Below are 27178 nucleotides of genomic sequence, written 5' to 3'. Positions count from 1 at the left end.
ATCTTAAGGTTATGAGTCCATCTCCAGAGATCTTGATGTTCCTTTATCCATGGTGTACAGTAATCTCAAGGCTATGAGTCCGTCTCCAGAGAACTTGATGTTCATTTGTCCACAATGCTGAATATAATCAAGAAGTATACAATCCATGGCAGTAATCTCCCTGGATGTGGACGACAGAGTAAAATTGATTAAAGGTTGCAACGCAGGATAGTCCAGATGGTGAATAAGAAGCCCAAATCATGTTCCAAAGAAATTCAAGCTGTTCTGCTCAGGGGATGTTAATGTCAGTGCAAACTATCCGAAATCTATAAAAGAAATATATATATATATATATATATATATATATATATAAATATTATCTATCTACAAGTATATGAAAAAAAGTCTTTGTACATAAATTTCCTTCATTTATCCAACTTTAGTGGATGAGCTTGTGTAGAGCAACACCTTGTGTGTATACAGAAGTAGCAATGATGTAGCAATGTTTGAATGAACTCTTACTATACCGGTAACAGTTCAACCATTGTAGAAAGCATAAGTGGAAGAATACTGTTTGGTATGCAATATGGACCTGTCCTAGAAACATTTATAGATGGACCCGGACTGAACCACAGAAGAAAAGGTGTTTCCCCTGGAGGTTTTCTGTGCTGGAAACTCCATCCCTGTAAAAGATCAGTGGTTGACATATTCCTCTTAATGGAACGTGGGCAGCATCTCATCATTAATGTAACAATCTACCTAGTTATTTTATTATATAGAAGTGTTGCTACATTTGTGTACAAGGATACAGGTAGTATTGAATGTAGCTGAAGAGTTGGCCACCAGAAGCAGTCTCACTGGTGGTCCTTGACACCCTGGGTTGACTCTTGTTACAGATATACAAACATTTGCTTTGCACTCTTCAATATTTGTATCCTGTTTACGCTATCTGAGCAACCTCGCGTAATATACTTGAATTGAGCGTATCGGAAACAGTTAAGCCGGATTCTGGCTGGGAGTGTGCATATCCCATATCCACGGCCACGGGACCGCTGTTCCCTGGTCTAGAACTAGAGACTCACCATAGCACATAGGGCATGCAAAGTAAAGATTCACAAGTCTGCAGTCACATACCCCTTTAAACCATAGGGAACATTTTTAATACCTCATCTGAGAGCAGAATAATGTTGGAAAGGAGACCCTGAATCCAACAATATATCACTTAGTTTACTGGGTGCAGCAGTTGTGACACAATTAGAGTTTTTAGAAGTTGCCTGTAGCAGAGCTCAGAAACCTAACCCCACCCACACCACAACTCTCTGTGTACATTGTATATGGACAGTGAGCTGCTAACCAGAGGAAAATGTGGTTTGACCAGATCTCTCTCAAGCATTACTATGGGCAGTGATAATCTTCTTCTGAGAAAACATTGATTGCATTGAAACAACATCATACAGTCGAATAATTAAGTGAATCAGTTGGGACACAATCAGAATTTTTAGATTACGCATGTAGCAAATCTGTCCTCACCCACTCCAGGGACTTTCTATACAATGTCTATAGATAGTAAGCTATTTATCACTGGAGGGGGAATGTTTGACTGTGGCTCACACACTGGAGTAGCTGATATAGCACCAAGCAATAATAAGGTCCTAGTGTTAAAAACTGTTACAAGTAAACAACAGCACATACCTTGATAAGAGACACATCTTCTAACTCTGTGTTCGACCCCTATAGGACAGTGTTCTCAGACTACATAGAAAAAACTTTCTTACAGAGTCCCAAGCAATGATAAGGTCCTAGTGCTAAAACAATTGTTGCAAGTAAACAACAGCACATACCTTGATAAGAGACACATCTTCTAATTCTGTGTTCCAACCCCTTCAGAATACTGTTCTTAGATTACATAGCAAAAACCTGCTGATAAAGTCCTAGTGATAAAAAAATCGTTGCAAGTAAACAACAGCATGTACCTGTTCTAATTCTGCGTTTTAACTCCTACTGCATACTGTTCTCAGATTACATAGCAAAAATGTGCTTACAGAGTCCCAAGCAATGATAAGGTCCTAGTGCTAAAACAATAGTTGCAAGTTACATCATGTACCATGAAAAGAGGCACATCTTATTCTGTTTTCAACCCCTATAGGATACTGTTCTCAGATTACATAGCAAAAACTTGTTTACAGAGTCCCAAGCAATGATAAGGTCCTACTGCGAAAAAAAAAAAATTCACTGCAAGTAAACAACAGCATGTACCTTAATAAGAGACACATCTTCTAATTCTGTGTTTTAACCTCTACAACATACTGTTCTCAGATTACATAGCAAAAACTTGCTTACAGAGCCCCAAGCAATGATAAGGTCCTAATGTTAAAACAAATGTTACAAGTAAATAACCATGATAAGAGGAACATCTTTGAATTCTGTGTTCCAACCCCTACAGCATACTGTTCTCAGATTACATATCAAAAACGTGTTTACAGAGTCCCAAGCAATGATAAGGTTCTAATAATGCTAAAACAATCGTTGCAAGTAAACAACAGCATGTACCATGATAAGACACACATCTTTGAATTCTGTGTTTTAACCCCTACAACATACTGTTCTCATATTACATAGCAAAAACTTGCTTACAGAGTCCCAAGCAATGATAAGGTCCTAATGCTAAAACAATCATTGCAAGTAAACAACAGCTAGTACCATAATAAGAGACACATGTTCTAATTCTAAGTTTCAACCCCTACAGCATACTGTTCTCAGATTATATAGAAATAGCTATATATATATATATATATATATATATATATATATATATATATATATATATATATATATATATATATATATATGTATATATACAGTGCCTACAAGTAGTATTCAACCCCCTGCAGATTTAGCAGGTTTACACATTCGGAATTAACTTGGCATTGTGACATTTGGACTGTAGATCAGCCTGGAAGTGTGAAATGCACTGCAGCAAAAAAGAATGTTATTTCTTTTTTTATTTTTTTTTTAAATTGTGAAAAGTTTATTCAGAGGGTCATTTATTATTCAACCCCTCAAACCACCAGAATTCTGTTTGGTTCCCTTAAAGTATTAAGAAGTATTTCAGGCACAAAGAACAATGAGCTTCACATGTTTGGATTAATTATCTCTTTTTCCAGCCTTTTCTGACTAATTAAGACCCTCCCCAAACTTGTGAACAGCACTCATACTTGGTCAACATGGGAAAGACAAAGGAGCATTCCAAGGCCATCAGAGACAAGATCGTGGAGGGTCACAAGGCTGGCAAGGGGGACAAAACCCTTTCCAAGGAGTTGGGCCTACCTGTCTCCACTGTTGGGAGCATCATCCGGAAGTGGAAGGCTTATGGAACGACTGTTAGCCTTCCACGGCCTGGACAGCCTTTGAAAGTTTCCACCCGTGCCGAGGCCAGGCTTGTCCGAAGAGTCAAGGCTAACCCAAGGTCAACAAGGAAGGAGCTCCGGGAAGATCTCATGGCAGTGGGGACATTGGTTTCAGTCAATACCATAAGTAACGTACTCCACCGCAATGGTCTCCGTTCCAGACGAGCTTGTAAGGTACCTTTACTTTCAAAGCGTCATGTCAAGGCTCATCTACAGTTTGCTCATGATCACTTGGAGGACTCTGAGACAGACTGGTTCAAGGTTCTCTGGTCTGATGAGACCAAGATCGAGATCTTTGGTGCCAACCACACACGTGACGTTTGGAGACTGGATGGCACTGCATACGACCCCAAGAATACCATCCCTACAGTCAAGTATGGTGGTGGCAGCATCATGCTGTGGGGCTGTTTCTCAGCTAAGGGGCCTGGCCATCTGATCCGCATCCATGGGAAGATGGATAGCACGACCTACCTGTAGATTCTGGCAAAGAACCTCCGCTCCTCCATCAAGGATCTTAAGATGGGTCGTCATTTCATCTTCCAACAAGACAACGACCCAAAGCACACAGCCAAGAAAACCAAGGCCTGGTTCAAGAGGGAAAAAATCAAGGTGTTGCAGTGGCCTAGTCAGTCTCCTGACCTTAACCCAATTGAAAACATGTGGAAGGAGCTCAAGATTAAAGTCCACATGAGACACCCAAAGAACCTAGATAACTTGGAGAAGATCTGCATGGAGGAGTGGGCCAAGATAACTCCAGAGACCTGTGCCGGCCTGATCAGGTCTTATAAAAGACGATTATTAGCTGTAATTGCAAACAAGGGTTATTCCACAAAATATTAAACCTAGGGGTTGAATAATAATTGACCCACACTTTTATGTTGAAAATTTATTAAAATTTAACTGAGCAACATAACTTGTTGGTTTGTAAGATTTATGCATCTGTTAATAAATCCTGCTCTTGTTTGAAGTTTGCAGGCTCTAACTTATTTGCATCTTATCAAACCTGCTAAATCTGCAGGGGGTTGAATACTACTTGTAGGCACTGTACATATATAAAATATATATATATATTTTACTGTTATATTTTTTTTTTTTACCTACCAAAATACTCACTTCTTCCGTGAAACTTGGAAAATTCAGCATTAAAATAAGCACTTACTACAGTAAATGCAAAAGCAATATATGCTGACATGCATGTATCTCTAACTTTCATTACACTGCATTTATTTAATTTTTTTTTTTTTTGCTCGCAAAATTCCCTCAGGCTCTTTTCCGTTGCTAGTAATACCAGCAAGTAAGTTACTTGAACAGTATTTTGAAAATATGTTATCATTTTGACAGCTTTATGTGGCTTTGAATGTCCTCTTCATCAGAGAAGAGATTTGACAAATGACTAGGTTAAATCAATATAAAAAGCGGTTAAGTAAGCATTTCAACTACAACATAAAACATCAAACCATAACATATATTGAGAAAAAAAGAACAGAAAGCACTTACACATAGTACCCGCATTTTGTAGTATCAAATATATTAATTTTACAAAACTTATTGAATATTTGAAGGAATTTTCTCATGCATTTTTTGCCGTTTATACTGACTTTCCCCGTGGCTAATAGACAATCACTTTTCCATAACTTCCTTTCGAAAAAAACACTTTCCAAATTATGTGGATTGAATGAGAATTGCAAAAACTGGAAAAGCAAAAAGCTGAAAATCCAGTATTAGAATGCATTGTCGTAAAGCTGTGAAAGATATTGGCTCGATCATGCAAAAATGAAACTCCACCAAAGGCAACTTTTACCATTCAGTCACCATGTAAAATCACACTGTTGAGTTGAGATCCTTGAGTGGCACTATTGAGTGGGGATTCTTGAGTGACACTAAGTATCCCCACTCAACAGTGCTACTCAAGAATCCACACTCAACAGTGCCAACAGTTATACTTGAGTGGTACTGTTTAGTTGGGATACTTGAGTGGCACTGTTGAGTATGGTTACTTGAGTGGCACTGTTGAGTGGGGATACTTGAGTGGCACTGTTGAGTGGGGATCCTTGAGTGGCACTGTTGAGTGGGGATACTTCAGTGATACTGTTGAGTGGGGATACTTCAGTGGCACTGTTGAGTGGGGATACTTCAGTAGTACTGTTGAGTGGGGATACTTGAGTGGTACAGTTTGATTGCGGATACTTGAGTGGCACTGTTGAGTGGATATACTTAAGTGGCACTGTTAAGTGGGGATACTTCAGTGGCACTGTTGAGTGGGGATACTTCAGTGGCACTGTTGAGTGGGGATACTTCAGTAGTACTGTTGAGTGGGGATACTTGAGTGGTACAGTTTGATTGCGGATACTTGAGTGGCACTGTTGAGTGGATATACTTAAGTGGCACTGTTAAGTGGGGATACTTCAGTGGCACTGTTGAGTGGGGATATTTGAGTGACACTGTTGAGTGGGGATACTACAGTGGCACTGTTGAGTGGGGATACTTCAGTAGTACTGTTGAGTAAGGATACTTCAGTGGCACTGTTGAGTGGGGATACTTCAATGGTATTGTTGAGTGGGGATACTTCAGTGGCACTGTTGAGTGGGGATACTTGACTGGTACAGTTGATTGCGGATACTTGAGTGGCACTGTTGAGTGGAGATACTTCAGTGGCACTGTTGAGTGGGGATACTTGAGTGGTAATGTTTAGTTGGGATACTTGAGTGGCACTGTTGAGTGGGGATATTTGAGTGTGGATAAATTACTACAAACGTTTATCAAAGTTACTGATAGTTCAGACTAGATTTCTCCATTTATGAACACTTGCGGCATAGTGCCATTTAGCGGTTAAACATATCTTGGGGTAAGGTACAAGGCTGTCCTTTTGAAATCAATTGACTTTTTTAGACGCAACTTTATTATACATAATTTCATATTGCATTTAAAGAGGTTGGCCATTACTTTTACATTGATTGCCTATCCTTAAGATAGGTCATTAATGTCTGATTGGCTTGGGTCTCAAACCCTGCACCCTGCTGCACCCTGACAACAAGCTGTCTCCTCCCTATATAAAGATCGGCTTTCTTCCAGTATGCAGCAATGATAGTTTCAGCATAAGCTCTAGCGATCCCGATCTTGGTGGTTATCCTGTTTATGGTGATCTGTGTTGAGTTTTTGAGTGGTGTGAGCGTTTTCCTGTTGTGAGTTACTTTTTTCCCTTTTTCATTGTTCCCCGGTGCACATATTGTCTCTCCTGTGTGTCCTGTCCATGTCATTTTGTGTGGTTGTCATTGTGCTTTCTAGTCCACCTCAAGGCTTTGAGAGAGGGGACATAAGATCAGCACTAGGACAGGAGGTAAGGTCACACAGGGGGCTTGGACCTGCCTCCCATCATGCCTACCTTCGAGATAAGGCACTGCGCAGGGTCTCAAGTCTGAGGACCAGCCTAGGGGCCTTTGTCCTGTCATTACATACCACATGACAACAGCTCAAGAACTGAGCATTTCGAGTTGCCTGCTACCATACACGGCTGATGGGCGGGGGTGCAGGGTGTCAGATCCTGGCCAATCAGACATTGATGACCTATTCTATGGATAAGCCATTAATATTAAAGTAGTGGACAACCTCTTTTAGTTACACATTCCTGCATCATGGTAGAATTAGTTTCAAAATTCTACATCTGAATATTCTATAGATGAGCGAATCGGCCAAAATTGGATTTGCCAAATTTTCTCGAATATGGGAAAATTTTATTTATTTGCTCTGAGATCTCTCTAAACCCATGAGGAACCCATTCATCGTTCCTGCCACCACAGTACCCCGTTGTGCCTCCTCTGTCTCGCTTCCTCCATCTGGCTCCGGTCTTCTCTTCCATCTTCAGTCTCCTTCACTCTTTGATACCACTGGTGCTGATAGGTCTCACACAATATCATGACATTCGTTGACTCTTTGATGCCATGTTGTCACTCGAAGTCTAGACAGCAATGGAAATAGAAACTGAAGAGAAAAGCCAAATCAGAGAGAAGTAGAGAGCTAGCGGAGGACCGTGAAGAGAGCTATAGTGTCAGAACTTTTTAACTGTTTTATGGCCTTGAGAGGAACCAATGGAGGGAATTCATTCCTACCAAAAATGAGGGATCTGATGAAAGCAATTGATTAAAGAGAACCTGTCAGGTGCACTATGCACCCAGAACCACGAGCAGTTCTTGGTGAATATTTCTAATCCCTGCCTGTCTCAGCATCTAGTAGCATACATAAAGAGATTTTTAGAAAAAGTATTTGTTAAGATTAGAGATGAGCGAACCGGGCCCGGTTCGGCTCGAGGTCGGTTCGCCGAACGGAGGTCCCGTTCGAGTTCGGCTCGTCGAACGTTCGACGAACCGAACTCGAACTGCATAGGAGACAATGGCAGGCAATCACAAACACATAAAAACACCTAGAAAACACCCTCAAAGGTGTCCAAAAGGTGACAAACAACTCACAACACAACACAAACACATGGGAAAGTGACAAGGACATATACTCATGCGAAAACAAAACAACTGGACAAGGAAAAAGAGGAGGACACACAGATATAGGCATGGCAAGCCCTTCTAAAATCATGTAAAACACCGCAAGGTGACTCCAAGCGTAGTCTCCCTTTTTTCCAAAAATTGGGCCCCACACACACCCACCCCTTCAGTGGCAGCAGTTGTGCCCCAGTTGTACAATTCACAGCTAGATTTGCATCAAGCACATTCAAAAATACGCCATAATTAACCGTCCCCAGGATGACACCGGGGTAGGTAGCAAAGTCTTTCCTGATCCCAGCTCTGTTCATCTTGGCTTCTTTTAAAAACACAGCAAGCAAGGGTTACTCCAAGCGGAGTCTCCCTTTTTTACAAAAATTGTGCCTCACACACACCCACCCATTCTGTGGCAGCACTTGTGCCCCAGTTGTACACTTCACAGCTAGATTTGCATCAAGCACATTCCAAATCCACAAGCATTTACTCTCCCCAGGATGACACACGGGTAGTAAATTCCTTCTGGATCCATGACTTGTTCATTTTGATGAACGTCAGTCTGTCCACATTGTCACTGGACAGACGCGTGCGTTTATCTGTCAGCACACACCCAGCAGCACTGAAGACACGTTCAGAGACAACGCTGGCAGCTGGACACGACAAAATCTCCAAGGCGTAAGTGGAGAGCTCTGGCCATTTTTCTAGATTTGTAGCCCAAAAGGAGCAAGGCTCCATTTGCAAAGTCATGGCATCGATGTTCATTTGGAGATACTCCTGTATCATCCTCTCGAGCCGTTGACTATGTGTCAGACTTGTTGTCTCTGGTGGCCTTGCAAAAGAGGGTCTAAAAAAAATAGGAAAAGATTCCATAAAATTGCTGTTACCAGCACCAGATACGGTCCTACTGGTACGGGTAGACTGTTGAAGATGACGAGACCGTCCCATGTTTGTCAAGTTACAACTGGGGGATTCACTCTCTGCACCTGCACGGTTGTTTGGTAGAAAAGCCGAGCTAAGATCGAGTAACAGCTTCTGCTGATACTCCTGCATACGTGCGTCCCTTTCTATGGCTGGAATTATGTCACAAAATTTGGACTTGTACCGCGGATCTAATAGTGTGGCAAGCCAGTAGTCATCATCACTTCTAATTTTGACAATACGAGGGTCATGTTGGAGGTAGTGGAACAAGAAGGCACTCATGTGTCTTGCGCAGCCATGCGGACCAAGTCCACGCTGTGTTTGTGGCATAGAGGTGCTAACCGTTCTTTCTTCCTCTGACATCTCCCCCCAACCTCTTTCAACTGAAATTTGACCAAGGTCTCCCTCATCCGCTGAGTCTTCCATGTCCATGGACAGTTCGTCCTCCATTTCTTCATGTTCTCCTGCACCTTCCTCAACATCTCGCCTGCTACCATGCGCCCTTGTTGATCCCTGTCCCCCATGGTCCCATGCCTGCCGCCTTGGTGATGATGAACGTCTGGACCTTGGTGATGTTGTTGTGTCTTGTGCATATGAATCCTCCTGTAGTTCATCCCCTTCCTGTTGTCCTACCCCCTGACTCCGAATAGTGTTTAGCGTGTGCTCCAGCATGTAAATGACTGGAATCGTCATACTGATAATGGCATTGTCAGCGCTAAACATATTCGTCGCCATGTCGAAACTCTGCAGAAGGGTGCATAGGTCCTTGATCTGAGACCACTCCATCAGGGTGATCTGACCCACCTCTGCATCTCGTTGGCCCAGGCTATACGTCATGACGTATTGCACCAGGGCTCGGCGGTGCTGCCACAGTCGCTGTAACATGTGGAGAGTTGAATTCCAGCGTGTCGCCACATCGCATTTCAGGCGATGAACCGGCAGGCCGAAAGACTTCTGGAGCGATGCAAGTCGCTCAGCTGCGGCGCTTGAACGGCGGAAGTGAGCAGACAGTTTTCGTGCCCTGTTCAGAAGGCCATCTAGGCCGGGATAGTGTGTTAAAAATTGCTGGACGACAAGGTTCAACACGTGAGCCATACAAGGTACGTGTGTCACCTTGCCCAGGCGAAGGGCCGCACCCAGGTTTGCAGCATTGTCGCACACGGCCTTACCAGGCTGCAGGTTGAGTGGAGACAACCATTTATTAAACTCGGACCGCAGAGCTGACCACAACTCCTCAGCTGTGTGACTCTTATTCCCAAGACATGTCAAGCTAAAGACCGCCTGATGCCGTTGCGCTCTGCTGCCAGCATAGTAATGAGGGGTGCGTGATTCCTTTTGCACTGTGAGAACGCTGGTGGCCTGACCAGGCAGGCTTGGGGCGGAGGTGGAGGACCCAGATGAGGTGGAGGATGCAGAAGCAGTGGCGGAACTTGGACAGACAGAGGATTGACACACAAGTCGTGGGGACGGCAAGACTTGTGCAGCAGACCCTTCACCATCTATCACCATAGTTACCCAGTGCCCAGTCAGCGACATGTAACGTCCCTGTCCATGCTTACTGGTCCAAGTATCGGTGGTGAAATGCACCCGTTCACACACAGAGTTTCTCAAGGAAGCAGTGATGTTGTGTGCGACATGCTGGTGTAGCGCAGGCACACCTTTCTTAGAGAAGTAGTGGCGACTAGGCATCTGGTACTGGGGCACAGCAACAGACATAAGGTCTCTAAAATCCTGTGTGTCCACTAGGCGGAAAGGCAGCATTTCGGTAGCCAACAGCTTACAGAGGGATAGAGTCAACCTCTTCGCTTTGTCATGGGTCGCAGGAAGTGGCCTTTTATTTGACCACATCTGAGGGACAGAGATCTGGCTGCTGTGTGTAGACGGTGTTGAGTAGGGTGCCCCTGGAAAAATGCAGGTTTGTGAGGAAAGTGCTGGCGGAGACATGATGTTGCCTTCATCCAACGTTGGTGCTATCGATGTCTGAGAGAGCTGTACACACTCATTTGTTTCCCCTTCCAAACCAACTGACGACCTACCAAGCAAACTGCCTGTTGCGGTTACAGTGGTGGAAGTTGTGGGTGGAAAAACAGGTGTGACAGCTGTCCCCACAGTCCTAGAAGATGACGAGCGCGCGGATGCACTGGAAGGGGCAGGCGGTGGATGGTTCGCTCCTCTAGGCCGCATTGCAGCACGGTGAGCTTCCCACCGGGCCATATGATATTTATTCATGTGACGATTCATGGAAGAAGTTGTCAAACTGCTGAGGTTTTGACCTCTACTAAGAGAACCATGACAAATTTTAAAGATCACATAATTTGGGCGATCTTTTTCTATGTCAAAAAAGGACCAGGCTAGGCAAGGCTTAGAGGCCATGCGACCTGTTGCTCCACCCCGAATAATGCTCAGAGGCAGAGTGGTGGCTGAGGATGCAGTTGTAGACGTACTACCAGTACTCCGACTCTGTCCAGGAAGGCGCAAGGTAACTTCGTCATCAGTTGCATCCTCCTCCACCACCTCTGTTGACCTCCTCGAGTGCCTGACTGTGGGTTGACAATAGGTGGGATCTAGAATTTCATCATCAATTGTTGTGTTTGCACTCCCCTCCCCCTCAGACCGAGCCTCTTCTTGCCCTGACCGAATATTTAAGTTGTCATCCCAATCGGGTATCTGCGTCTCATCTTCATCAGTATGTTCCTCATTGTCTATAACCACAGGTGTTACAGTTTGTGACAAAGGGTCAACATTATGCTCAGAAACTTGGTCCTCACGGCCTGCATCAGAGTCACAAAGGTTCTGGGCATCACTGCAGACCATTTCCTGTTCTGTACTCACTGTAGCTTGGGAGCAGACCTCTGATTCCCAGGCTATAGTGTGACTGAACAGCTCTGCAGACTCAGCCATCTCAGTTCCACCATACTGTGCAGGGCTGATGGAGACTTCAGAGCTGGGAGAAAGCAAGTTTGATTGGGATGACAACTCAGAGGACTGGTGTTTTTTGGATGCGGTACTTGAAGAGGCTGAGAGGGCACTTGTTGGACCACTTGAGATCCATTCAAGCATTTTCCTTTTTTGGCCATCATCTACCTTTGTTCCTGTTGTTCGTGTCCGTAAAAAAGGGAGCACATCGGATTGTCCACGGTAAGTAGTAGACATCTTACTTTTGCTGGTAGATGCTCTATCTTCAGCAGATGATAATGGAGCTTTGCCACCTTCCCCACGGACAAAACCTTTTTTGCCTTTTCCACCACGCCTCTTCCCCTTTCCACCAGCATCTGTCATTTTGCCACTCATGTTGATTGTGACAAGATTGTGCACTGAAAATGTGGTAGTACAAATTGAGAGGTGGTGTAGATTGCAGTGGTGGTCTAGCTTTATTAACAGCAGAATAATAAAGAATAAATATCCCTGACAATGCAACTACGGCCCTTAAACTTGCAGCAAAAATTGCTAGTATAATGGCTTAGTTATAATGAGTTGGAGTGTGCAATGCAGGTAGAGGTGCTGCAAATGTCTTTGCACTAGTGTGACTAGACAAAAGTCCAATAGCCACGTTTAGGATGCCACTAGGTACACTGAGTGTTTGCTAGTATAATGGCTTAGTTATAATGAGTTGGAGTGTGCAATGCAGGTAGAGGTGCTGCAAATGTCTTTGCACTAGTGGGACTATAGCAAAGTCCAATAGCCACGTTTAGGATGCCACTAGGTACACTGAGTGTTTGCTAGTATAATGGCTTAGTTATAATGAGTTGGAGTGTGCAATGCAGGCAGAGGTGCTGCAAATGTCTTTGCACTAGTGTGACTAGACAACAGTCCAATAGCCACGTTTAGGATGCCACTAGGTACACTGAGTGTTTGCTAGTATAATGGCTTAGTTATAATGAGTTGGAGTGTGCAATGCAGGTAGAGGTGCTGCAAATGTCTTTGCACTAGTGTGACTAGACAACAGTCCAATAGCCACGTTTAAGATGCCACTAGGTACACTGAGTGTTTGCTAGTATAATGGCTTAGTTATAATGAGTTGGAGTGTGCAATGCAGGCAGACGTGCTGCAAATGTCTTTGCACTAGTGTGACTAGACAACAGTCCAATAGCCACGTTTAGGATGCCACTAGGTACACTGAGTGTTTGCTAGTATAATGGCTTAGTTATAATGAGTTGGAGTGTGCAATGCAGGTAGACGTGCTGCAAATGTCTTTGCACTAGTATGACTAGACAACAGTCCAATAGCCACGTTTAGGATGCCACTAGGTACACTGAGTGTTTGCTAGTATAATGGCTTAGTTATAATGAGTTGGAGTGTGCAATGCAGGTAGAGGTGCTGCAAATGTCTTTGCACTAGTGTGACTAGACAACAGTCCAATAGCCACGTTTAGGATGCCACTAGGTACACTGAGTATTTGCTAGTATAATGGCTTAGTTATAATGAGTTGGAGTGTGCAATGCAGGTAGAGGTGCTGCAAATGTCTTTGCACTAGTGTGACTAGACAACAGTCCAATAGCCACGTTTAGGATGCCACTAGGTACACTGAGTATTTGCTAGTATAATGGCTTAGTTATAATGAGTTGGAGTGTGCAATGCAGGTAGACGTGCTGCAAATGTCTTTGCACTAGTGTGACTAGACAACAGTCCAATAGCCACGTTTAGGATGCCACTAGGTACACTGAGTGTTTGCTAGTATAATGGCTTAGTTATAATGAGTCGGAGTGTGCAATGCAGGCAGAGGTGCTGCAAATGTCTTTGCACTAGTGGGACTATAGCAAAGTCCAATAGCCACGTTTAGGATGCCACTAGGTACACTGAGTGTTTGCTAGTATAATGGCTTAATTATAATGAGTTGGAGTGTGCAATGCAGGCAGACGTGCTGCAAATGTCTTTGCACTAGTGTGACTAGACAACAGTCCAATAGCCACGTTTAGGATGCCACTAGGTACACTGAGTGTTTGCTAGTATAATGGCTTAGTTATAATGAGTTGGAGTGTGCAATGCAGGCAGAGGTGCTGCAAATGTCTTTGCACTAGTGGGACTATAGCAAAGTCCAATAGCCACGTTTAGGATGCCACTAGGTACACTGAATGTTTGCTAGTATAATGGCTTAGTTATAATGAGTTGGAGTGTGCAGAGGACAGGAGGGTACAGTGCCAGGATTGTGGGGCTCTGGGTAGAGGAAAGGAAGCCTGCCTTTCTATTCCCTCCTAATGGGGAAATGCAGGGAGGAAATCCCTGACCTTTGCTACACAGACGCTGTCGCTGTTTTCAGGACCTGTCACCTATGGCTCTGACCCTGCCGGTACGAGCCCTTAAAAGGACTGATGGAAAGTGCTATCCCTATGCTGTCCAGCGCTGTGGATGGAGCGCATACAGCTGTATCAGCGATAGGACTCAGGACGGAGCTGCCCAAGTGATGTCTGACACCAAGGACGCAGAAGAGATAATGGCGTCCTGCAGGAAAATGTCCGGTTTTATAATGCAGGGACATGTGACATGGACATCCTATCACACATGCCGTTGCTTCTCTGGCTAAAAGTCCACTTAGCTATGTGTGTGTGTCTGGGATTGGCTGACATGCTGGCCCGCCCCACAAGACGCGCGCGCTTAGGGAAGGTAGACAAGGAAAAAAAAAAAAAAATGGCGATCGCCATTATACAAACAGCAGTGATCTGAAGGCGCTGTTCCCGCACACTATACACTGAAATGTCATAATAGTGTGAGTCACAGAGTGACTTACACTATTACAGTGGAAAGCCAGCTGGGAATTAGCTGTTTTTTTGCTGCTAGAACCGTTCTCGAACGTTTCTAGAACTATCGAGCTTTTGCAAAAAGCTCGAGTTCTAGTTCGATCTAGAACAGGCCCCAAAATCACTCGAGCCTAGAACTGGAGAACCTCGAACCGCGAACCGCGCTCAACTCTAGTTAAGATCCTTTATGATATGCTAATGAGCGCAGGGACTAGTCACAAGGACTTTAGTTCATTCTGCCCTCTTAAGGTTGTTAGCACACCCACAGGAGCGTGCTAACATGCTATTCAATGGAACATCATCAGCGGGGACACGCGTACCTGTGTCCGCTGACACCGCTGATCATAATGCTCGGCACTTCTGGTCATGCGCACTACGAAGCCGGGTGTACACGTCCCGGCTTCAGTGAGGTCTAGTGTGCATGACCGGGGAATACAGACTGAGCCTAAAGCTGGAGTCATCAGCGGTGACAACGGACACAGGTCACCTCTGATGATGCTACATTGAATAGCATGTTAGCACACCCCTATGAGTGTGCTAACACGCTAAGAGGGTGGAATTAGTGCAGGAACTAACGCCCTTGGGACTAGTCCATGCGCTCATTAGCATATTATAAAGAATTTTAAGAAATACTTTTTCTAAAGATCCCTTTATCTATGCTACTAGATATAGGGACAGTTAGACAGGGATTTAGGAATATACACCCAGAACTGCTTGTGGTTCTGGGTGCATATTGGACCTGATAGGTTCCCTTTAAAAATTGTACACCTCGCCCTTATTCCTCACCAAAACCTTTTTGTGTATATTTGTTTTTTTGCAAGAAAAATAAAATCCTCAGGAATCCAATGAATCTTTGATTGCTGATACTAAACATCGTGACAGTTAATATCGGAACATTCAGTGCGTAAGCGCAGAGGTTACAGCGAAAGGTTTAAAATGTGCTTAATATTGGAACCGGACTACCTTCTATCAACTTAACGATATTCCATTCTCCTTGTGTATTGTTGAGAAGCCGGATACATAACCTTTACTATATTACCATGAACCATCTCAATTTGAAATTTTATTAGGAATGTTTTTACATTCTCATTAAAAAGCTTCAGGCGGCGGGATAATTCTCGCTGTCTCGGGCTGTTAGTGCAAGAACTGCATGACATTACTCAGACAAAAAAAAATCAAGTGGCTTTAAAAGACTGTCCTTTTTGAGTAAACTCAATGTCACATCGTCTTTTAGGGCATGTGTACTTAGTAGGTGAGCTCCTCGCTTGGGAGTCCTTCTTGAATATTTGATGGAACTGGCTGAGCAATGGAACAATGTACAGTTCCATTTTTTCTATATTTCTCTTTCTGTGTTCCGAAAACATGTACCCACTGGTACCATTATTTTGGTAAATGGGTAAAGGGACAATCTAATATATAAAGATGAGTGTATGTATGTATGTGTGTGTGTGTATGTGTGTTTGTGTGTATGTGTATGTGTGTGTGTGTGTATGTCCACTAAAAGAATCTGTACCGTCGCATTTACAATCACAACATTTTGCACACACGCCTCATGTGACTCAGCACTTTACAGTTCCTTTACACGCTGCAACATCGCTACTGCGATATCGTCGGGGTCAAATCGAAAGTGATGCACATCCGGCGCCGGTAACGATGTCGGAACGTGTAAAGCCTAGATGCGCCGATAAACGATCGTAAAAGCTTTGAAAATTGGTGATCTGTGTAGCGTCGGTCATTTTCATAATGTCGCACCAATAGGAGATACGATGTTGTTCCTCGTTCCTGCGGCAGCACACATCGCTGTGTGTGAAGCCGCAGGAGCAAGGAACATCTCTTTACCTGCCTCCACCGGCTATGCGGAAGGGAGAAGGTGGGCGGGATGTTTACGTCCCGCTCATCTCCGCCCCTCCGCTTCTATTGGCCGCCTGCCGTGTGACATTGCTGTGACGCCGCACGACCCGCCCCCTTAGGAAGGAAGCGGGTCGCCGGCCAGAGCGACGTCGCAGAGTAGGTAAGTGCGTGTGAAGCTGCCATAGTGATAATGTTCGCTACGGCAGCAATCACCACATATCGTATGTGCGACTGGGGCAGGTACTATCGTGCTCGACATCGCTAGCCGATGCTAGCAATGTTGCAATGTGTAAAGCACCCCTTACTCTCCAAAAAGCCTGCCTCCATTAAGGTGAATGGAGCCTGGAACTACACAGGTTATTAATAAGAGCTGTGATTGGTTGCTATAGGAACAAAGGAAATTGTTAGTATAAGAAGCTTATGTGTGAGGTAATATGATGTCGGTGGGGAGACAGATAGAGAAAGACAGAGACAGACAGGAAAAGAGACAGACCTGAAAAGAGACAGACGGGGGAAGGGACATACAGGGACAGAGACAGACGGGGAAAGAGACAGATGGGGAAAGAGACAAATGGGTAAAGAGACAGACGGGGAAAGAGAGAGACAGACAGACACAGGCATAGAGATAGACACAGAGATAGAGAGACAGACAGACAAAGAGACACAGAGATAGAGACAGATAGACTGATACAAAGACAGACAGAGAGATAGACACAGAAAGACAGAGATATAGACATAGACAGACAAGGAAAGAGACAGACAGATACACACAGACAGAGACTGGGAGAGAGACAGAGAGACAGTTACTATCCCGGGCAACGCCGGGTACTACAGCTAGTACTATACATAAATCTTGATGTCTATGCCATTACGTGATTCCTCTAAAGCACAGAAGAAGGACCCCATTTCAAAATTAAGTTGTTTTCTCCTCCCTTGGAGATGATTTATGCCATGATGCCTTTTACACAAAGACCGTAGTTTATGGCAGAGATGCTAAAAGTTGGATGCTCACAAATTCCCTGTAAGACCTCTTTCACATGCCCATGCATAAAAACTGACTGCGTTGAAGGTGCGTATGACGATCCGTGAGCAGGAACGTTTTACTCACCTATCCCCGGTGCTGCTGTTTCCAGCACTGCTGCTTCCGGGTCCACAGTGCAGTGAATATTTAAGAGCATAATGAGCGGGCCTGGAAGCAAGTGACAGCAGCACCTAAGACAGCAGCGCTGGAGACAGGTGAGTACAGAAATTAATTTTATTTCAAAGCCACGTGTTTTCTCCAGTACGTGTCAGGCCTGTTTCAGTCGTCAGTGAAAAACACAAACATTTTTCACTGACGTCTTGAAGGTGCGTATGGCAATCTGTGTGCCATGATTTTGGCACACGTGTGTTCTCTGTGTGCTATCCAAGAACAGGAACTTTTTACTCCCTTGTCCTCGGCACTAGTCTCTGGTGCTGCTGCTTCTGGGTCCTCGGTGCAGTGAATATTCATGAGCATAATGAGTGGCCCGGAAGCAAGTGACAGCAGCGCTGGAGACAGGTGAGTATAGAAAATCACTTTATTTCAGACACGTGTTTTCTTCGGTAAGTGTCACGCCTGTTTCCCACGTTAGTGAAGAACACTCACATTTTTCACTGATGTGTTTAAGGTGCATATGGCCCTCCGTGTGCCGTGAGTTTAGCACACGTGTGTTTTCTGTGTAGGAACATTTTACTCACCTGTCTCCGCCACTGCTGTCTCCGGCACTGCTGCTTCTGGATCCTCGGTGCAGTGAATATTCATGAGCATAATGAGCCAGCCTGGAAGCAAGTGACAGCAGCGCCGAGCTCAGGCCTGTTATTTGTCAGGCCTGTTTCACAAGTCAGTAAAAAACACACATTTTTCACTGACGTGTTGAAGTAGTGTATGGCCATTTGTGTACCGTGATTTTGGCACGCATGTGTTTTCCGTGTGCTATCCAAGAGCAGGAACTTTTTACTCCTTTGTCCTCGGCACAAGTCTCTGATGCTGCTGCTTCTTGGTGCAGTGAATATGCATGAGCATAATGAGCAGGCCCGAAAGCAAGTGACACCAGCGCCGAAGACAGCAGCGCTAGAGACAGGTGAGTATGGAAAATCATTTTATTTCAAAGGCACATGTTTTCTCTGGTACGTGTCAGGCCTGTTTCACATGTCAGTGAAAAACACACACGCTTTTCACTGAAGTGTTGAAGGTGCGTATGGCCATCTGTGTGCTGTGCTTTTTGCACATGTGTGTTCTCCGTGTGCTATCCATGTTAGCGCTTGGAGAGCAGGAACATTTTACTGACCTGTCTCCGGCGCTGCTGCTTCCAGGTCCATGCTGCAGTGAATATTCATGAGCATAATGAGCAGGCCCGGAAGCAAGTGACTGCACCACTGAAGACAGCAGCAATGGAGACGGGTGTGAATATAAAATAATTTTATTTCAAAAACACGTGTTTTCTCCGGTACATGTCACACAGATGTCACATGGATCAGATCAGTGTGTGGTCCGTGTGACATCAGTGATGCCGGAGAAAAACAGACAGTTGTCGCATGGATTGGATGCAGGGCTCATGTGACATCAGGACCATATATGAAGCCAGACACTGTGAGCCACGGCACGCCTGGGAAGGTGCCGGTTTGGAAGACAGGGGCGCACATATTATTGTTGCAACCTGTGCGGCCCCACCGGGGCCCAAGAGCTGAGGGGGCTCATTTCTACCTCCAAAACATGTGAAATTGTACATTTTGATGTACAATGGAGGCACATTGCAAGCCGCAGCACAAGCATGAGTGTAGGCTTTATTATTTTACCTGGGGGAACCGTGGAATCAAAAAGGGTTGTCCTATTAGTGGACTACCATTTTAACCTAATACCTACAAGGTCTTTTTAACCACAAATTCTGGACCTGTCTGCACAGAGCTCTTTCACTACATCTTTAAGGGAAGTGTGAAAATGAATAGAAACTACTTATTACTTATATTCTTTATATTATATCTTGGACTGCACAGTAATACCTGCCATTAGTGGTACTGTTCTGTCTCCGGGGTGAACAAAGGTTTTTTTTCCTAATTGCTGACAAACCATTTATTCTTTTGCTTTTCATTTCATGTATATATGTGTTCTGAACCACTATTAATTATGAATTAATTTTATTGACTTTTTTCATCTTTTTTTTTTTAGATAATTCACTTAGCATCCTGGCGAGGCATAATGGATTCAACCGACTGAAGCAAGAAGTGTATCTGTTACCGATCATAATAAGCGACAGTGGCAATCCTCCAATGAGCAGCACCAGCACCCTGACTATTCGGGTCTGTGGTTGTAGCAGTGATGGAGTGGTGCAATCATGTAATGCTGAAGCCTATGTTCTGCCAATTGGACTCAGTATGGGAGCTCTGATCGCTATTCTGGCCTGCATTGTGCTGCTTCTAGGTAAGTAATGCTGAAAGCAGCCATAAGCATAATATTTTCTGTAATCCTTTGATTATGCTATTGAGAATCTGAGATGTTAGTTTCCTAGCTGAAAAAGGGCAAAGTATTATTTTTTCTATATACCGTGCCACACACATCCATAGGCTGTGTCTGCTACTGCAGCTCAATCCTACAGTATAAATCCAATCCAAAAGAGAGAAAACCACAGCACAGTCCATCCAATACTCTAAAGGGCTTTATTTAATTTATAAGGTGCAGGTAAAAATAGAGGGGAAAGAGCCGGGTGCAGGTCGCTAGTGGACGATGGCCGTTTCGCACCTCATTGTGCTTCGACAGGTTGGATTGGACCCATTGAAGCACAAGGAGGTGCGAAACTACCGTCGTCCACTAGGGGCCTACACCCGGCTCTTTCCCTGCTATTTTTACCTGCACCATATGAATTAAATAAAGCACTTTGGAATATTGGATGGACTGTGCCGTGGTTTTCTCTCCTTTGGATTGGATTTGGACTTTCTCCTACTTTGACCGCGTGCACCCAAAACTATTTCCCTAACCCTAGAACGCGCAACCATAGAAATCTACAATAGAAAACAAGTAACCTAGCAGGCCTGCGAGGCCCCAGGTATGCGTTCCAGGGTTAAACGGAGGATCTGGAGATGACCTACCTCTTCCCGGTGTAAAGATATTGTGCGGTTGTTGCAAAACCGCTTCTGAGTATTACTTGTCAGTCCTACAGTATATATTTGTAGCGTTTAAGTAAATCAGGAGATAGAGTGAGAAAATCAAACGTTTTACTATTTTGGCCCCTTGGTTCTAGGTTAAAGTCTTTTGTCAAACAGTAAGCCAAGAGGCAGGGAGCAGTGTGCTCCGGAAGAATGAAGATGAGAAAGAAAACTCTAATTTTATTTCCTATATAATGTTAGGTTTCACAATCTGTCTGTTTCTCTGTCTGTCTCTATATCTGTCTCTCTCTCCCTGTCTGCCTGTGTCTCCCTCTGTCTCTCTGTCTCTGTGTCTCACTCTGTTTCTCTCTCTGTCTTTATCTTTTCTCTCTGTCTCTCTCTCTGTTTGTCTCTCTGTCTGTCTCTCTCTGTCTCTGTCAATGTCTCTCTGTTTCTCTCCCTGTCTGTCTCTGTCTGTCTCTCTCTTTCTCTCTGTCTCTCTTTCTCTCCCTGTGTTGCTCTGTCTTACTTTCTGTCTCTCTCTATATTTCTCTGTCTGTCTCTCTTTCTCTCTCTGTCTTTCTTTCTATCCATCTCTCCACCAAAATCATATTACCTCACACATAAGCTTCTTATACTTAAGGCCGCTTTACACGCTGCGATATCGGTACTGATATCGCTAGCGTGGGTACCCGCCCCCATCTGTTGTGTGACACGGGCAAATCGCTGCCCATGCCGCACAACATCGCCCAGACCCGTCACACTACTTACCTGCCCGGCGAGGTCGCTGTGACCGGCGAACCGCCTCCTTTCTAAGGGGGAGGTTCGTTCAGCGTCACAGCGACGTCACAGCTGCGTCACTGAACCGCCGCCCAATAGAACCGGAGGGGCGGAGATGAGCGGGACGTAACATCCCGCCCACCTCCTTCCTTCCGCATAGAGGCCGGGAGGCAGGTAAGGAGAGGTTCCTCGTTCTTGCGGTGTCACACGGAGCGATGTTTGCTGCCGCAGGAACGAGGAACAACCTCGTTACTGCTGCAGTAACGATTTTTGAGAATGGACCCCCATGTCACCGATGAGTGATTTTGCACGTTTTTGCGACGATGCAAAATCGCTCATAGGTGTCACACGCAACAGCATCGCTAATGCGGCCGGATGTGCGTCACCAATTCCGTGACCCCGAGTTCGCATTAGCGATGTCGTAGCGTGTAAAGCCCCCTTTAGAATGTCCTTCCTTGCCTATAGCAACCAATCACAGCTCCTATTAATGACCTGTAGCTCCCAACTCCATTGACTTTAGTGTAAGCAGATTTGTTAGTGAATAACTGTAAAGCACAAAGTTAAATTTTCCCCTGAAAACATAGTCTATGATGTTCCCTGGGTCAAATGGGGTGATTTTGCAAAATACAAAAGTATAGGCACCTGCATGATCAGGCTTAACAGAAGTATAGGCAGCAGGAGGATCAGGCTTAATAGAAGTATAGGCACCAGAAGGATCAGGATGAACAGATTTATAGGAACTGGGAGTATTAGGCTGAATATAAGTCTAGGCATCAGGGTGATCAGACTAAACAGAGGTATGGGCAGCAGGTGGATCAGGATGAACAGAAGTATAATAATCAGGAGGATCAGGCTGAATAGAAGTATAGGCACCAGGATGAGCAGGCTGAACAAAAGTAGAAGCACCAGGAGGACCAGGCTAAACAGAAATATAGGCACTAGAAGTATCAGGCTGAACAGAAGTATAGGCTCCAGGGAGATCAGGCTGAACAGAAGTATAGGTACCAGGAGTATCAGGCTAAACAGAAAAATAGGCACCAGGAAGATCAGGCTGAACAAAAGTATAAACACCAGGAGGATCAGGCTGAACAGAAGTTTAGGCACCAGGAGGATCAGGCTAAAGCAAAATATGGGCACAAGGAGGATCAGGCTGAACAGAAGTATATAGGCACCAGCAAATTCAGAATGAGCAGGATGAGGAGAAGTATAGGTACCAAGAGGATCAGACTGAACAGAATTTCACTTTTCTGAGCCACAGGAGATTTCCCCAGCTGAGCACAGGGACTCCTCGTGTAGCTGGACTCCTTTAGAGCTGAAGAACTCATGAGTGCTTTCTGAAACTCAGTCTCTCCCTTTCTCTCTTTCTCTCTTTCTTTCTTTCTTTCTTTCTTTCTTTCTTTCTTTCTGTCTCTTTCTTTTTCTTTCTCTTTATCTCTCTCTCTCTCTCTCTTTTCCATCTCTCTCGTTAGGGCTTTCTGGAAAAACTGCTCCATTTCTCCATTGACTTCAATTGTGCTTGTTACTTGAGTCGAGGACATCCGGGTGTCCGACCTGCTTGATTCGAGTAATGAGCACTCGAGCAGTTGAGTGCTTGTTCATACTAATAATAATAATCTATTATATGAAGCTGAGTGTAGGTATGTATGTATGTATTCCGCTAAAGGAATCCGCATCGGCGCATGTACAATCACGAAATTTTGCGAAGACACCCCATTTGACTCACGGAATGTCATAGACTATGTTTTGAGGGGAAATTTTAACCATGCGCTTTACAGTTATTCGACAAAAAAATATGCCTCCATTAAAGTCAATGGAGCTGGGAGCCACAGTGCAGCTAGAACTTCAGGAGAATGTTGGCATGTCACAATGCAGCCAGGGAAAGAGACCGACAGAGAGGGAAAGAGACAGGGAAAGAGACAGACAGAAAAGAGACAGACAGGAAAAGTGACAGACAAATAAAGAGACAGACAGACAGGGAAAGAGACAGACAGAAAAGAGACAGACAGACAAAGAGTCAGACAGACAAAGAGACAGATGCAAAGAGACAGACACAGGGAAAGAGACAGACAGGGAAAGAGACAGACAAAGACTGGGAGAGAAATAGAGACAGTTACTATCCCGGGCAATGTCGGGTGCTACAGCTAGTAGTAATAGTAATAATAATAACAGATTATACAAATATTCTGGATATGAGTGGCTTCACCAGTTAACTCTGCTGTAGTTACTACATATTGTATCTTTACTCCTATTTGGTGTAAAATTTACTTTGCTTTTCTTTGTGTATTTCTTTATTTTCATTACATTTTATCAAAGTGAGCCACATTAAGAAATACATCATTCACAAGCGATGAATACCTGCAAGCCATACCTCTCAAATGGTGTCATTTATACAACACAACAACCAAAACATTATACAAAATAACCTTTTTTTCTGCATAAAACATTGAAAATAATTGAAATGATCTATTTAAGAATCAAGTCTGTTAGATCTACGCACAATAGAGAAAAGACATTGAGAGCTTTGAATGATGTTTCCTTCAATTCGGCAATTGTGCAGAAAATTTATTGTAGGTGGACCACATGCCGGGAAAAAGTAAGAACGGAAAACTTTTAAGCAGCCGCATACTGTTTAATGGAAACCAATGAATTAAAATAATGGAGACAAAAAAAAGGAACGTACTCACTTGATATATTCCCTGCTAATATGTTATCAAAGTGCGCTCTTCTAAAGGGTACATTTAATTCTGCAAGGTGTTATGGTAAAAAATGAGGTCTTTCAGAAACAAATATGAAACATTTCGTTAAAAGGTGATTTAAAGGAGACTCAAAGGTTGGCTCTTATTGCATGTAATAGAGATAATTGAAATTCTGTAATAAAACATTAAAAAGGTTGTCTGGGATAACGATATTTTATAGAACTAGTATAATTTCTGTATGTGGACCCTGTGCAGTATATCAATCCAGCAATACCAGACATAGATCCGTTTTTCTAATCTTGGACAATCCCTTTAAGATATTTAAAGGGCATCTATTACCATTTGAGAGGAGAATAAAGTTGTTTGTGCTGTACAGAGCATCAGCATTAACATCAGCCCCAGCATCAGCATCAACACTACTCTGTACAGCAGAAATGAAGACTTCCTGCGAGCGCCGGTTCACAGCCAGCGTTCACAGGAAGTTCCTCATAATAGAAACAGGGCATCAACTGACCCTTAACTGTCATGACAACCCATCAATGCCCCACGATCACATCATGAGATCGCCAATGGGAGCTGGGAATGACGCGTTTCGCACCGGCGCAAGTTAAATCCCGCTGTCAGAGATTAACAGCGGGGTTTAATTGGATAGGTCATCAATTTTAAAGCAGTGGACAACCCCTTTAAATTAAGTCTATATTTTATATCTCTTTTAAGGTATTATACTGTGGCAATAACAGCATTTAGTTATGAAATGAGAGGAATATTTCTGAATTACCATATTAATTGTTTTACTGTTGATGTGTTTTTTTCATAGTCATCGTTGTGCTATTTGTCACACTTCGAAGACACAAAAATGAGCCACTGATTATCAAGGATGATGAAGACGTACGAGAAAACATAATCCGCTACGATGATGAGGGAGGCGGAGAAGAAGATACAGAGGCTTTCGATATTGCAACGTTACAAAACCCCGATGGAATAAATGGATATTTACCACGCAAGGACATCAAGCCTGATTTTCAGTTCATGCCCCGGCAAGGTCATACATCGACGCCCAATGGTGTTGACGTGGATGAATTTATTAACGTAAGGCTCCACGAAGCTGACAATGATCCCACTGCCCCACCTTACGACTCAATCCAGATTTATGGTTATGAAGGGAGAGGATCAGTGGCTGGTTCTCTAAGTTCGTTGGAGTCATCGACATCAGACTCAGATCAAAATTTTGACTACCTCAGCGATTGGGGTCCTCGTTTTAAAAGACTTGGAGAACTTTACTCAGTTGGGGAAAGTGACAGAGAAACTTGACAATGAATCAACATTTTTTTTGCATTCCGAACTTCACAAATCTGTAAAATTTTAGGGTCATCGTTAGTTAAGACTAAAAGTGGCCGACTTGTTTTAGAGACAGTTAGCACCAGTCATCTATGAAAAAAAGAACAAAAACAAAATCAACCTACATTGTAATGTTGAACCAAAAATTGTGTACGTTAGGGGGTAAGTCTTGTGGAGTAAAGTTTGTGAAGTATCTAGAAGTCATTGGATGTTCAGTATTCACTTGGGCCACCATGAAGGTTGAAGATTTGGCATCTGGGATGTCTGCGTAAACGGAGCGAATACAAAAAAAAGTTGGAACTTTAGGAAAGAGGATCGCTTTGTTAAAAAAGTCTTCTACCAATGAAGTCTACTGCAACATTTTGAAAAGAGGAATTAACCACTTTTTACTAAAGCAATATTTGGTCTTCTGATGAATTTTGATAACATTGATTCCCAACTGGCTTCCACTGTGTTATGACTATACATTGTACTAATTTGGTGGCCTACAAGCCGCCAATTGAACATCATTATCTACATGTTTTTGGGCCTTAAATTATTCACATCCCATCACCGATTCAAAGACGAAAAAGTTTCGAAAAAAGTGTTTTGATGATCATAACCCCTTGAAGAGAGGCATGTTTGTACTGAACTTTTTTCCTCTAAAAATTAATATTTGTCCAAATTGAAATTAGTAGAATAAATAAGAAAAAATGTAAAAAAAAATCTATATATATATTAATTTACTTTATTCCAAATATTATTTATTAATTGATTTCTCAAAGTGCTATTTTATTGACTTATTTTTTTCATATCTTTATTGAAGAATTATACGTAACTCTATATATAATGTATATCCATTAACTAATCTTTTATTTTTTTGTACGCACATACTAAATGTTAAAAAATTCATATACATTTTGAAAATTTTATGATGGCTTTTAACGCCGCAAGAGGTAATTTAATAAAAAGGGGCAGTGTATATTTGGAGTTGTTGAATTTTAAGGCTTAAAGGTGAAAAAAGAAAAACTTTTTGTTTTCGAGAGGCTTTGTCAGGTTTTTATATTTTGTTCCAAATTGGGGGTATGATATACGGTGTTTTTTTTTTTATTACAAGCACAAACATCTGGAAGTAAACAGGTTTCATGTGAATATTTAAACTTTAGAATTTTAGAGTTTTACACATTACACTGTACAGTGAAAGATTCACGCTTGTAGCTATCCAGTGTTCTAGAGCAAAAAAATCAGTGTAAATATGATTTTAGTGCTTAAAGTCAGCATTTTTCTTTCTATGATATTTGCTAGTTATGCACAGGGACAATTGCACACGAAAATTGGCAGCGCCAACGGCCGCGCTCATGTTAAATTTGCAATTACAAGTAGAATTGTATATTATTCGAAAAGTATCACATGCAGATCATTTTAATTTTCTACTTTGCTCTGAAGCTATATTATCATTTCTTTATTTACTTCATGTATTGGAAAATTCCTGTATTGTTTACTACTTGGTGAAATATATTTTTATAAATATCTTTCTGGTCTCTCTTCCTTCGAATTCGTAAATGAGAATGTAAATGAATTTATTGACTTTTTTTTTTTTTTGCCGAAAAGGTTTTGGTGAATTATGACTTTGGTGGAAAACAAGTTGACTATTTCGTATGATTTGTGGGAAAATATAGGACGGAAAAGTTTTGAAAGCCCTTAATATCTTGACCCCAAACATTTCATACTATTTCCCGGTAACTTGCCCTTCTCAAGGGCACACACATCAATCTATAGGGTTGAAGCACTGAAGTAAGCAATAAATCTTCCTTAGCGTTTAACTCGTAAGTGACTGCAAAGGGAGTTGGATGCTAAGAGATATAAGACAGTAACCTTTGCCTCTTCGTAAAATTGTCCGTGAAGAG

The 27178-nt window shown here is 43.1% G+C and overlaps 1 protein-coding gene across 1 annotated transcript in view; it reads left to right on the top strand.

Annotated features, from left to right (window-relative positions):
- The window catches only part of LOC142254676 (cadherin-8), a 592012-nt gene extending 565209 nt beyond the window's left edge, over nucleotides 1–26803 (top strand). The window contains exons 11-12 of the mRNA XM_075325863.1: nucleotides 19565–19816; nucleotides 24772–26803. Of these exons, the coding sequence (XP_075181978.1) occupies nucleotides 19565–19816; nucleotides 24772–25265 (746 nt within the window). The 3' untranslated portion in view covers nucleotides 25266–26803. The remainder of the gene's footprint in view (nucleotides 1–19564; nucleotides 19817–24771) is intronic.
- The last annotated feature ends 375 nt before the right edge of the window (nucleotides 26804–27178 follow it).

The sequence above is a fragment of the Anomaloglossus baeobatrachus genome, chromosome 10 (genome assembly GCF_048569485.1).
Source record: "Anomaloglossus baeobatrachus isolate aAnoBae1 chromosome 10, aAnoBae1.hap1, whole genome shotgun sequence".
NCBI lineage: Eukaryota > Metazoa > Chordata > Amphibia > Anura > Aromobatidae > Anomaloglossus > Anomaloglossus baeobatrachus.
Note: the sequence above shows the minus strand (reverse complement) of the source record. Positions and strands in the feature narration are given on the sequence as shown.